This window comes from Arachis ipaensis, chromosome B01 (genome assembly GCF_000816755.2).
Source record: "Arachis ipaensis cultivar K30076 chromosome B01, Araip1.1, whole genome shotgun sequence".
NCBI lineage: Eukaryota > Viridiplantae > Streptophyta > Magnoliopsida > Fabales > Fabaceae > Arachis > Arachis ipaensis.
The window spans coordinates 8,403,016-8,414,162 of record NC_029785.2 but is presented as its reverse complement, the minus strand read 5'-3'; the positions used below and the strand labels follow the sequence as shown (position 1 = coordinate 8,414,162).

The window sequence follows — 11,147 nt, the reverse complement described above, 5'->3', positions numbered from 1 at the left end:
GATGTTGCATAGCACCAAATAAAAATGACATAGCCTGGCTGAAAGAAACAAGCAAAGATATTAGATCGATCTATCTTATAATTGGAATCAAATATTCAATGCTGTGTTGAGGTCCCTTCCATCATTTTGGGGGCAGTGGTCCAAATTTATCACAAAATTTAGTAGTTGGGACTAGGCACTACTGTGGTCCTCATTCATAAGGAGAAATAAAATATCAAAGCACCTGACACAAAAGACAATAACAAAGCAATCCTATAGAATTATTAGAATTTAATATTCTTTGACAATGATTTACTATTTATATTCTTTGTATGTATGTAACTTGTGCATAAACATAACTTTGTGAACTATTTATATTCTTTGGCACACAAGTTACATACATACTAAGATATAAATACTACATTGAAATGTTTTATGTACGTACCAAGTACACTATAGATATTAAAATCAATGATATCTGTTTGACTTAGTATCCTTTGTATGTTTTAGAAAATAAAACATCCTCAATCAAGGCCCAGGCACAACTCAACATACATGTCAAAATACGACAGAAATCCAATTCATATATAGAATCTGTTATCAGAGGGGTCATTAGTGCAAGTTGTGAGCTGATGAGGAATTAGGAGTTAGTTAACCCTATTGCTGATGTGTCGCAATCATTGGCCATAACTTTTCAGAATCAATTCTTTTAAAGTTTATCTATCACAATATATCATCTTGTGTCTGTCAAAAGTTTCATTATTGATTTTATAGATTATATCTTTTCTAGTCGAAAACATAAACAGAAACCCCAAAGTAAGTCTAATTTATAAAGGAGAAGATGAAAACTTTAATTGCTGAAGTGGGATAGACTTGCTTACCAGTATCACAGCCTTGATACTATCATCTGTTAATTGAAACTCTTGCTGATTACTACTATCCTGGAATTTGAAGAGCACATCCAAGAGGTACTCATTTGCTTCTACATCATCACTCTGTTCTTGTGTGTTCCTTGATGCTTTCATCTCTCTATGGTCACTGAAAATGTTTTGCATTATGTGATCAGCTTCTCGGTGCAATTTCTCAAGCTTGGGCTTCAACCCAGAGACATATTGAAGCCATGTAATAGAAGGGTACAAATCTCCAATCTCAAAACCTCCTGAAATCAATGTAGCTTCTCTAACAACTGATATGAATTCCTTGTGGTACCTGTCCGCCACAAAAACACTTCAATTTTTAATAAATTTTTATTATTCTAAAATTCAATTATACTCCTGCTATAAATAGATTGATTTTTTCGTCCCTTTCAATCAAATTCTTAATATATATACTGGATAAACAAGTTTTTAACAAATTTAAGTTTAAGATAATTAGATCTTAAATATAAGACAAATTAAATTAGTCACAAAAGGACTAGTTATTATCAAAAATAATTCTTAGGAATTTCTAAAAAAACAAATTTTTAAAAAAACTAAGTGTCTGATTTGAAATTTATTTGGAATCAATTTAGATATTTACTTTTTATTTTTTGAATTAAAAACAAAAAAATCTTTTTAAATTAAATCTGTTAAATGAAAAACAATACAGCAAATTTGACATTATTGTTTAACCCAAAATCTTTATGAATTTTCTCAAATATATATTCTTTATTAATCTAAATTTAACGGATATATAACTTACAACTCACACTTGAAATTTCAACAGTACCTGCACTTGGTGCCATAAGCAGACCTTGAAGCAATAGTAGATATTGTTGAGAACACTTCTTTGGAAAGATTGATAGGCGACCCTTCTTTTGAAGCAATCAATTTGATGAGATTGTTGAGCTCTTCAACTCTGATTGGTTGGAAAGATTGGACACGTTTAGAGCTTAAAAGCTCCAACACACAAATCTTTCTTAAGTGTCTATAATAATCACCATATGGTGAAAAAGATAAACCCTTAGAACCATAGGACATTATCTTTGAAGCTAGAATAGGAGTTCTTGATGAAAAATTTAGATCATGGGTTTTCAAGAACTCCTTGGCATATTCAGGTGAAGACACCACTATAGTTGAAACTTCACCTAGCTTAAGATGCATCAAGGGTCCATATTTTGTGGATAAATCTCTCAATGTATGGTGGGGAAGTGGTGAGCCAAAAAGGTTGTGTATGTTCCCAATTATTGGTAGCTTGTTTGGCCCTGGTGGTAACTTGAGAGATTTATTGTTAGGGTTTTTCATCATTATTTTGTATGCCATGATCATGAAAAGGAGAAGGGAGATAATCATTGATGTAAAGCTAATAGCAGGGAGTGGAGAATCCATTGTTGGAAGAGAAGAGAAAATGGCCATTGGTTTAAGAAAGATAAGGTTCATTAGTGAAAAAGCACATGCATAGTGAAAACGTGACATATAATTGGTTTGTGAGGGGACAAATTAAGTTGGAGTCACCTCAAATATATTAAAGAGTATACATTTAAATAGGTTCCTGAAAAATTTTGTATCGGATATTTTCGTCTCTAAAAAAATTTTATTACGTCGATATTTTTAAATTTTTTAAAAATAAGATATATAGGTCTTTACGTCACTTTTGAAGATCTATTTGTTCAAATGAAAACAATAAATCTAACTAAGGTAAAAACTTATATATCTTATTTTTGTAAAAATTTAAAAATCTCAATATAATAAATTTTTTTAAAAACAAAAATGTACTATACAAAATTTGTTAAAGAACTATTTAAGTATATACTCTATATTAAAATATATACTTTATGATAATGTGTGTGGATATACAAAGAATTAATTAAAGACAAGGAACGCGTTACACTTAGATATTTCTAAAGTAATCCACTATGAGAGAGAGGTGAGAGAGAGGGTAGGAAATACTGAGAGGGGTAGTTTTAGGAATCAAGTCAAGGATCCCAAAGTTTGGAACCGAGAAGAGTATCGCCGATTGGAGAATGAGTCGTTTTCGATCTTCTTAGATAATCTTCCGGAGGACATTTCGAAGAGAGAACTATTTCAACTTTTTCAGTGGACTGGGCGCATAAATGACATCTATCTATCACGGAAGCAAAAGAGCGATAGAATATATATATTTGCGTTCATACGGTACACTACTAAGGGAGGGGCATTGAAGGCTATAACTGAAATGAATCGCATGAGATTGAAAGGCAAGGTCGTGTTTGTTGGTGAAGCAAAATACAGAAGAGCACCGGATGCAAAGGACTCACGAAGGGTACAGGTTGAAGGTGACATGCAAAACAGAATTGTTCGCCAGCTGATTCGAGAATGTCAAAATGCACTTTTACCCACTGCTAGTGGATCCAAGGATGATAGAAGGGATAAAGAGATCCAAGATTCACAGGAGAATGGGTGGACGAAAAAGTTGGAAGTTGCTGTAGCGAAAGAAAACTTGGACTGGTTGCAGAAAAGTCTGATAGGTGGAACGACGAAGGCTATTGACTTTGACTCATTGAAGGATATGGTGGCGAAGAACTTCCCACAAGTTGTCAAAGTCTGCGAAATGGGAGCATATAAAGCTTTATTGACTTTTGATAGCTTGTTGAATGCTGAAGAGACGTACACATTCAAAATGAATAGCCTACTTCAGATCTTCCATACTGTTTGGAGGTGGGACGAATCGGAGAGAAGTGAATCTCGAAGAGTTTGGCTAGAGTACTTCGGAGTTCCATTGCATGCTTGGTCTGTGGACACGTTGAAGATGATAGGAGGTCAATGGGGAAAGGTGGTTAGATGCGATAAAGTGACGGAATCCTGGTCCTCCTTTAGTGTTGGACGTGTACTAATTGATACTTGTGTTATGGATGTGATCAACGAATGGATCCATATCACATTAGGTACCAGTGGTTTTGACGTTCTGGTAAAGGAGGTGGGACAAGAAGTATACAGTTTGCAATGTACTCCGGAAATTAAGATGCAAGCAGGTAACGGTAGCGGTCTCCAAAATAACGAAATAACAAAGACGTCGGATGATGTGGCTATGAGGTTGTCTAGATCATCTGAGCTGGTAGATCCTGGAGACCAAGCAGCGATAGTGGCAACGGAGATGCGAACGATGGGGGTTGAAGATGAGGGCAGAATGGTAATTTCTGAATCAATTTTGAACGAATAGAGTTATGACAATTTAAGACCCAATCAATCTAATTTAATAACGTATCAACCCATTAATGGGGATACTGAACGCCTGGCTGAACATGGGGGATATGAGGAGAGCTACGAAGCAGACTCAGAGCTCACTATTTCGTGGATGTATAACGGTGAGCTTAATGGGCTTGAAAGGGGTTTAAAAAATCATAATGGCATGAGGGACAACTATTGGGCCAGCAATAATCATCATCTCAGCAAGAGAGTCATGGGCCAAGTGGAACCTATATCATTTTCGCATGGTTTGGGCTGTGAAGAGAAGGACTTAGCTGGGCTGGGTCAAGGACACATGGGGCGGGCTGTAACTAGTCCGGTGACTAGCTCTGGGTCTAGCGCTGCTCCAGCGAACATAGCGCGAGGTAGTGGATACGGGGGGCACGCCAGAAACCATGAAGGCAACGGCGATGAACCCTTTGAACACGGGAGTCTGCGGCGTCGGTTGTGCCGAGAGGAGGGGATTGGTACGGTGCAATGCGGCTGTGCTAGTCAAGAGGCTAGGGTGCGAGATGGAGTATGCGACGGAGGAAATTTGAAGGGGCTGCTGCTCCAAGTTGAAGCCTCCCGTAGGATTGCTGGTGGTGGACGGGAGATGAACGTTGTCGGTTGTGCGATGAAGACGGTCAGAGGGGCTAATGGGGTGATGGGCGGGGATTACTGGTTGGAAGAAGAGGCTATACATGCATTGAGGACAAAGCAAGGAGGAGCTAGGTGTACCATGTTGAAAGCTAGTGAAATTGAAAAAGGAGTTGAAGGACTCATTGGAACTCAAGCGAAGAAAAATTCTGAAGAGATTCGTAGTGCTAATAATGATAAGAAGGATGAAGAGGCAGGGACGGTTTTTGAAGGGGATCGACCAGGGGAAGCTGCAAATAGAAGGCTTTTACCAGAGGAGGTAATTACTACCGTGGTGGAAGCCAACGAAGGCCCAGGACTTTCTTTGCTTGATGATAATAACTTGACGGGGCAGAATAAGGGAGAGGGTTATGGTGACACAGAAGACCATATGAAAAACGAAGGGCAGGACAATGATGATGAGGGCGAGGGAAATGAGTGTGCAAGCTTGGATGAGCAAATGGTGGAAAACCAAAAGACTTGGGAGTTAGCAAAGGAGTCAGAAGCAATGCTATGCAACGAAGAGGACGACATAATGCCTATCCTCCAAGAACATAATGAAGAAATTGCTCGGAAAAGAAAGCTGGCAAAACAAAAAGCTAAAGCAAGGCGGAGCAGACCTAAATACCATAATAAGGTGTGTAATGTTAATTTAAAATGATTGTCTGTTCTTGGAATGTTAGAGGGCTAAGAGGAGACGGAAAGTTGAGAATGATGAAAGATATTAAGAACAAATATAGATTGAATATGTTAGGACTGATAGAAACCAAAAGACAGGTAGTGACGAGATTTGATGTTATGAAAATTTGGGGTAAGGATTGTGCGGGGTGGGAGTATATAGGATCAGATGGTGCTTCTGGGGGGCTGTTGTTAATGTGGGATGAGGGTTTTTTTGAAATAACAAATAGCTATAAAGGAGAGAGATGGCTGTGTGTTGAAGGCGTTCTGTCAGACAATTCTATTAACTGTGCTTTCTTCTTGGTATATGGTGCACATGCTAGAGATGAGAAACTGGTTGTGTGGGAGGAGTTATGCTATGTGGCAGGGTTATGTCAGGGGCCTTTTGTTTTTTGGGAGATTTTAATGAAATTACACAGGTGGAGAAAAGGCGTGGCACTGATAGCTTGTCTTTGTCAGCGCAAGAGTTTAAGGGTTGGATAAATGATATGGGACTGGTGGACTTGCCGATTACTGATCGGAAGTTTACTTGGTTTCGAGGAGGTTCATGTAGCCGCATTGACAGAGCCCTGGTTAACCTGGAATGGCTTGAGGTGTTTCCAGGAACCCAATTGGGGGGTGGCCCACGGGGTTTGTCAGACCATTGTCCTATTATAGTGGAAGATCAGAGAATTAGGGATGGTCCGAGACCGTTCTGTAGCCTTGATTCGTAGTTTACTCATGAAGGATTTCTAAGGATGGTCAAGGAGGAATAGAGAGGGTTGAGAGCTATGCAATTCACTGACAAATTGAAGGCTTTGACGGGTCCGTTGAGAAGATGGCACAGAGACAAGTTTGGTGACATGGACAAGAGAATTACGAAATTTGAGGAAGAAATAAAGAAAATTGATGACATGGTTGGAAATGGGTCTTATGATGGAACAGTGGAAGCTAGAAGGAGGGCCTTAGTTACTTGCTGTGAGAAGTGGTATGTACGAAAAGAAATACACTGAAAGCAGATGTCGAGTTCTAGGTATGCGAGGCAAATGGACAAGAACACGAGATACTTCCATAACTTAGCTTCAGCAAGAAGGAGGAATAATAGAATTGATGCTCTGGTCATAAATGGGAGATTGATAAGGAACCAAGCTAGGATTAAGATTGCCATAAGGGATTTCTACAAGGAGTTATATCGTCAAGAGGAGTCTCCGATGGTGGGGTTCAGAGACGGACTAGTGGAGAGGATCAATGAGGAGGATGCTATGGTACTAGAGATATTACCAACTAGTGAGGAGATTAGAGAGGCAGTATGGGATTGTGAATCATTCAAGGCTCCGGAAAGTGACGGCTACAACATGAATTTTATAAAGAAGTGTTGGGGAAAAATCGGCTCTGAATTCACGACAGCTGTACTGGGCTTCTTCCAATCGTCAAGACTGCCATCAGTTGCTAACGTAACATGGGTGGCACTGGCCCCGAAGTATACTGGTGCTAAGGAAATCAAAGATTTGCGCCCAATCAGCATGGTGGGGTGTGTGTACAAGGTTATCTCGAAGTTGTTAGTAAGGAGGATGAGAGCTATTATGCCTGGACTAGTGGGTGAGACGCAGAGCGCTTTTGTGAAGGGTCGCAAGATTCATGATGGGGCGCTTATTGCATGTGAAATGGTTCCGTGGATCGAACTGAGGAAGTTGGAAGTGGCAATAATAAAGTTAGATTTCCAAAAAGCATATGACAGAGTAAAGTGGAAGTTTGTTGACCTCGTGCTGCAGAAGATTGAGTTTGGACAGAGATGGAGGGCGTAGATTATGGAGTGTGTGACTTCGTGCTCTATGTCAGTGTTGATAAACGGCTCGCCTTCTAAGCTGTTCAAGATGAAAAGGGGCCTGCGACAAGGTGATCCTCTGTCTCTGTTCCTTTTTGTACTTGTTGTGGATGTCTTACATAGAATGCTTGAAGAAGCAGTGAGAAACGGTCGCTTATCACCATTGCTGGTTGGAAGAGATCATATTGAGTTGTCGCATCTACAGTTCGCTGATGATACTATTTTGTTCTACCCTCCCGAGGATGAGACCATTAAGAACTACAAGAGGTTGCTTCGGTGCTTTGAGGTGATGTCAGGATTAAGTATTAATTTCGAGAAGTCGAGTTTAATTCCTATCAACTGTGATGAGCAGTGGGTACGACGCATGTGTAGTGTGTTAGGATGCAAGCAAGACTCCCTTCCAGTTAAATATCTGGGTATCTCATTAGGCGCGAACCCAAGGTTGGTCAAGACTTGAAAGCCAATTCTAGATAAAGTGGAGGAGAAGCTTAGCCTATGGAAAGCCAAGGCGCTCAATAAAGCTGGAAAGCTTGTACTTATCAAATCTGTGTTGAATAGTCTACCGGTTTATTATTTGAGCCTATACAAGATGCCGAAGGATGTTGCAGAGAAACCGATTTCCTTACAAAGAAGATTTTTATGGAGTAAGGAGGGTGGGAGGACTGGTATGGCCTTGGTGAAGTGGGAAGTGGTGCAGGCTCCTAAGAGGTTAGGCGGGTTGGGAGTTGGAGATGCTGTGATACGCAATACTGCCCTTCTGTTTAAGTGGTGGTGGCGGTTCTCCAAGGAAGAATGTCTGTTGTGGAAGAAGGTGGTCTGCTCTTGTAATAACTTGAACCCAAATGAGCTCCTTTCCTCTTAGAGGCTACCTGATCGGGGGGGTCCGTGGAAGGACATTTGTCAACTACAGTTTAAGAATCAAGAAGTTAGACATAAGATGATTACTGGATTGGCTTTGGAGGTGGGTGATGGGGGACGCACTCGATTTTGGGAGGATATCTGGATTAGTGGAGGGTCTTTGAAAGATCGATTCCCAAGGCTCTTCTCTGTTTCAAGCCAAAGAGGATCACTGATAGGGGATTGTGGGTTTTGGGACAGGTTGACTTGGATATGGAACTTCCAATGGAGGCGAGAACTATTCCAATGGGAGTTGGATTTAGTGAACCAGCTCCACAATACTTTGAGAGTAGTCAAACTCGCACATGGGAGAGAGGATAGAGTTGTGTGGAAACATGATAAACAAGGTATTTTTTCAACTAACTCATTTGTGCATGTGTTGCAGGTAGAAATGGCTCCGGAGGACATATCAAGTTACAGCTTTACTAGGACAATTTGGAAAGGACTTGTCCCTCCTAGGGTCGAGTTATTTGTTTGGTTTGGATTGATTGGCAGGGTCAACTCGAAGGAGAGACTGCGTCGATTAGGGGTTATTAACGAAGAAGATTCTCTATGCATTTTATGTAAAGTAGTTGATGAAAATGATTACCACTTGTTTTGGGCTGTAATTTTTCTTGGCAGGTGTGGTGTACTTGGATATCTCATGTTGGTCTACTATGAATATGCCCGGGTACAGTAAAGGAGCACTTCCACAGTTGGACAGAGGTATCAATTAACAAGGAGAGCCGTAAGAGATGGATGGTGAGCTTTTGTGCCATTATGTGGAACATTTGGTTGGAACGTAACAGGAGAATTTTTCAGAGGATAGAAAAAGGAGCGGAGGAGATATAAACTTATCTATTCAGAGCTAGACTAAATGGTTAGGTGCTAACCCCTTTAGTTGTTGATGGCAATGCCAAAGATGACAGAGGGGTTTTATGGCTAGGTCGTTTGGTTTGATTTTATTTACTTCTTTGTTTCTTCTTTATAATGTTTATGTACTTGCTCCACTTCTTGTGTTGAGCTCCTTATTTCAAAAAAAAAAGATATTTCTAAAGTAATATGTCTAAGCTGGAGCTATGTAATTAATAAGACTTGTGTCTTACATGATCAAAATAAAGTCACAAACATTCAACATGGATAGAGTGGCAAAGCATACAACCCAGGATAGCTGTGAACGAGTTTGATGGTTCAAAATAAATTATCGCCTGGTGGCGGATCTTTTCTTTGTCAATGGGGCTATTCCCAACTTGTTTCATAAAAGAATAGATAGTATTTTTTAAAGAATAAAATTTGTTGTTGTGTGGACGAACTTTCGAAGTATATCTCGTCTTAGAGAAAATTGAACTTGTCTTTTCGTTTTTCTGATGTATACTTTGGCAAGAAGAACACACAGAGAGAGAGTGGATACCTGCAAAAGACACTTCGATGCTCAAATCAGTAAATATTTAAGATGTATAAAAATTCTATGATTATAGAATGTTAAATATGAAATAAAACTTATCTTGTCTATAATAATAATTCTATGAATATAGAATGTTAGATATGAAATAGAACTTATCGTGTGTGTATATAATAATTATATGAATATAGAATGTTAGACATGAAATAAAACTTATCATATGGTTTTTTCTGAAATATAGAAATTGGTGCTTTTATAGGCATATGGTTGATGAATAGAATTGATGTTATGACCGTTGGTCGTTAAGTTAGAATAATAGTTATTAAAATCGTCTGTTACAAACTTAGAATGAAGGCAAATAAAGTCGAGTTATGACTCATAATTCATAATAAAGACCAAACTATAGGATGACGGATCACAACCCCCAAGCTTTGTCTGCTGATCATATGATTCAGGCTAAGCTTAGAAAATAAAATGAGTTATAACTCGGTTAAAAGACAAGTGAATAATGTTATGGTGAGTCCCCAAGCGTAGTCAGGTTATTATGTCGGCACTTATTCAAAAAATAATTGAGTGATAAGAGTTATTCAATTAAGATAGTTGTGTAGGGGATATTTTTTTGCTTGAGAACAATTTTCATGATATGCGTATAGCATTTGATTGTATGTGAACTGAAAAGTTATTATTTAAATGGATCTGGATAATTTAAAATTATTTAAATGGTTTAAATTAAAAAATTAAAAGATATAATTTGATTTGAATTATTTTTATTAAAAATCGTCTAATTTAGATTAGGTTTAAAATCCAAAATTTTAATATTTTTGGCACAGCCCTAATAACGAGAGACCCAAATCCATGATATGTATTAGGAATAAACAGCCTGCCCAAGAAATGTGCAACAAAAGGAGATAAACCAACTAACATATATGGGCTTTGAATTCAGCAACAAAGCCGATATTTCACAACACAGATGCTCTTGTTACCACAAAAAACGGGGCTGATCCAAAATTGTGATCGTCCAATTTCTCCTAAAAAAAAAATAGATAAATAATTGTTGCGCTAATTCAGAAGAGTGCATGTATTCAATTTCATCAACTTTAAAACTCTAAAAGCTTAATGCAGATAAGCTCTGATCTACTTTGAAATTTTGCAATAAGATAAGTTGAAGACAATTGAGAATGTAACAGCATGATTAAATATGATTAATTGAGGGGTATTTTTGCTTCAAATTGTGGCATGGATCTCCACCCCTATTGCACGTTCCTCACCATTTTCTTATTCTTTATATTGCTTTATTGAATATTCCATTTTGCTTTATATATAGGGTACTCCTACCTAGCTATTGCATAGAGAGTAAGGTCCATACATATATCGCCCTTCTTATCAAACATGACTTGTCAAGTGCATGAATCTCTAACCATGTTAATTACAAACATGTGCATGGGTGCTCTTTGGCCGCTTTATACTTATATCTATGCCACATCATCATGTTTTAACTTTTGCCTCTATATTCTGTTATTTTTATGAACTTTACTTGTGAAACAGTTGAAAAAAGAGCAAAACGGAATGTTCTCTGAGGTTGTTATTCCACTTATTGTACATCCATTCACCATGAAAACCATATGTTAAAGAACTTTAAAGGATTGTT

The 11,147-nt window shown here is 38.4% G+C and overlaps 2 protein-coding genes across 2 annotated transcripts in view; one reads left to right on the top strand and one right to left on the bottom strand.

Annotated features, from left to right (window-relative positions):
* LOC107618623 (cytochrome P450 71D9) overlaps positions 1-2,385 on the bottom strand; it is a 4,579-nt gene extending 2,194 nt beyond the window's left edge. The window contains exons 1-2 of the mRNA XM_016320768.2: positions 1,687-2,385; positions 861-1,188 (exon numbers count right to left, since the gene is read on the bottom strand). Of these exons, the coding sequence (XP_016176254.1) occupies positions 861-1,188; positions 1,687-2,372 (1,014 nt within the window). The 5' untranslated portion in view covers positions 2,373-2,385. The remainder of the gene's footprint in view (positions 1-860; positions 1,189-1,686) is intronic.
* LOC107645655 lies at positions 7,205-8,797 on the top strand. Its single transcript, XM_016349732.1, has 4 exons — positions 7,205-7,662; positions 7,780-8,035; positions 8,084-8,319; positions 8,740-8,797. The coding sequence occupies exons 1-4, from the start codon at positions 7,205-7,207 to the stop codon at positions 8,795-8,797; spliced, it is 1,008 nt and encodes a 335-aa protein (XP_016205218.1).

What these genes read in the sequence shown, in the direction of transcription:
- LOC107645655 (XM_016349732.1), top strand. Translation starts at nt 7,205, where the DNA reads ATGGAGTGTGTGACTTCGTGCTCTATGTCAGTGTTGATAAACGGCTCG. An exon ending in TCATTAGGCGCGAACCCAAG is followed by an intron (nt 7,663 to 7,779) that starts GTTGGTCAAGAC and finishes TGTGTTGAATAG; the next exon opens with TCTACCGGTTTATTATTTGA. An exon ending in GATTGTGGGTTTTGGGACAG is followed by an intron (nt 8,320 to 8,739) that starts GTTGACTTGGAT and finishes TTTTCTTGGCAG; the next exon opens with GTGTGGTGTACTTGGATATC.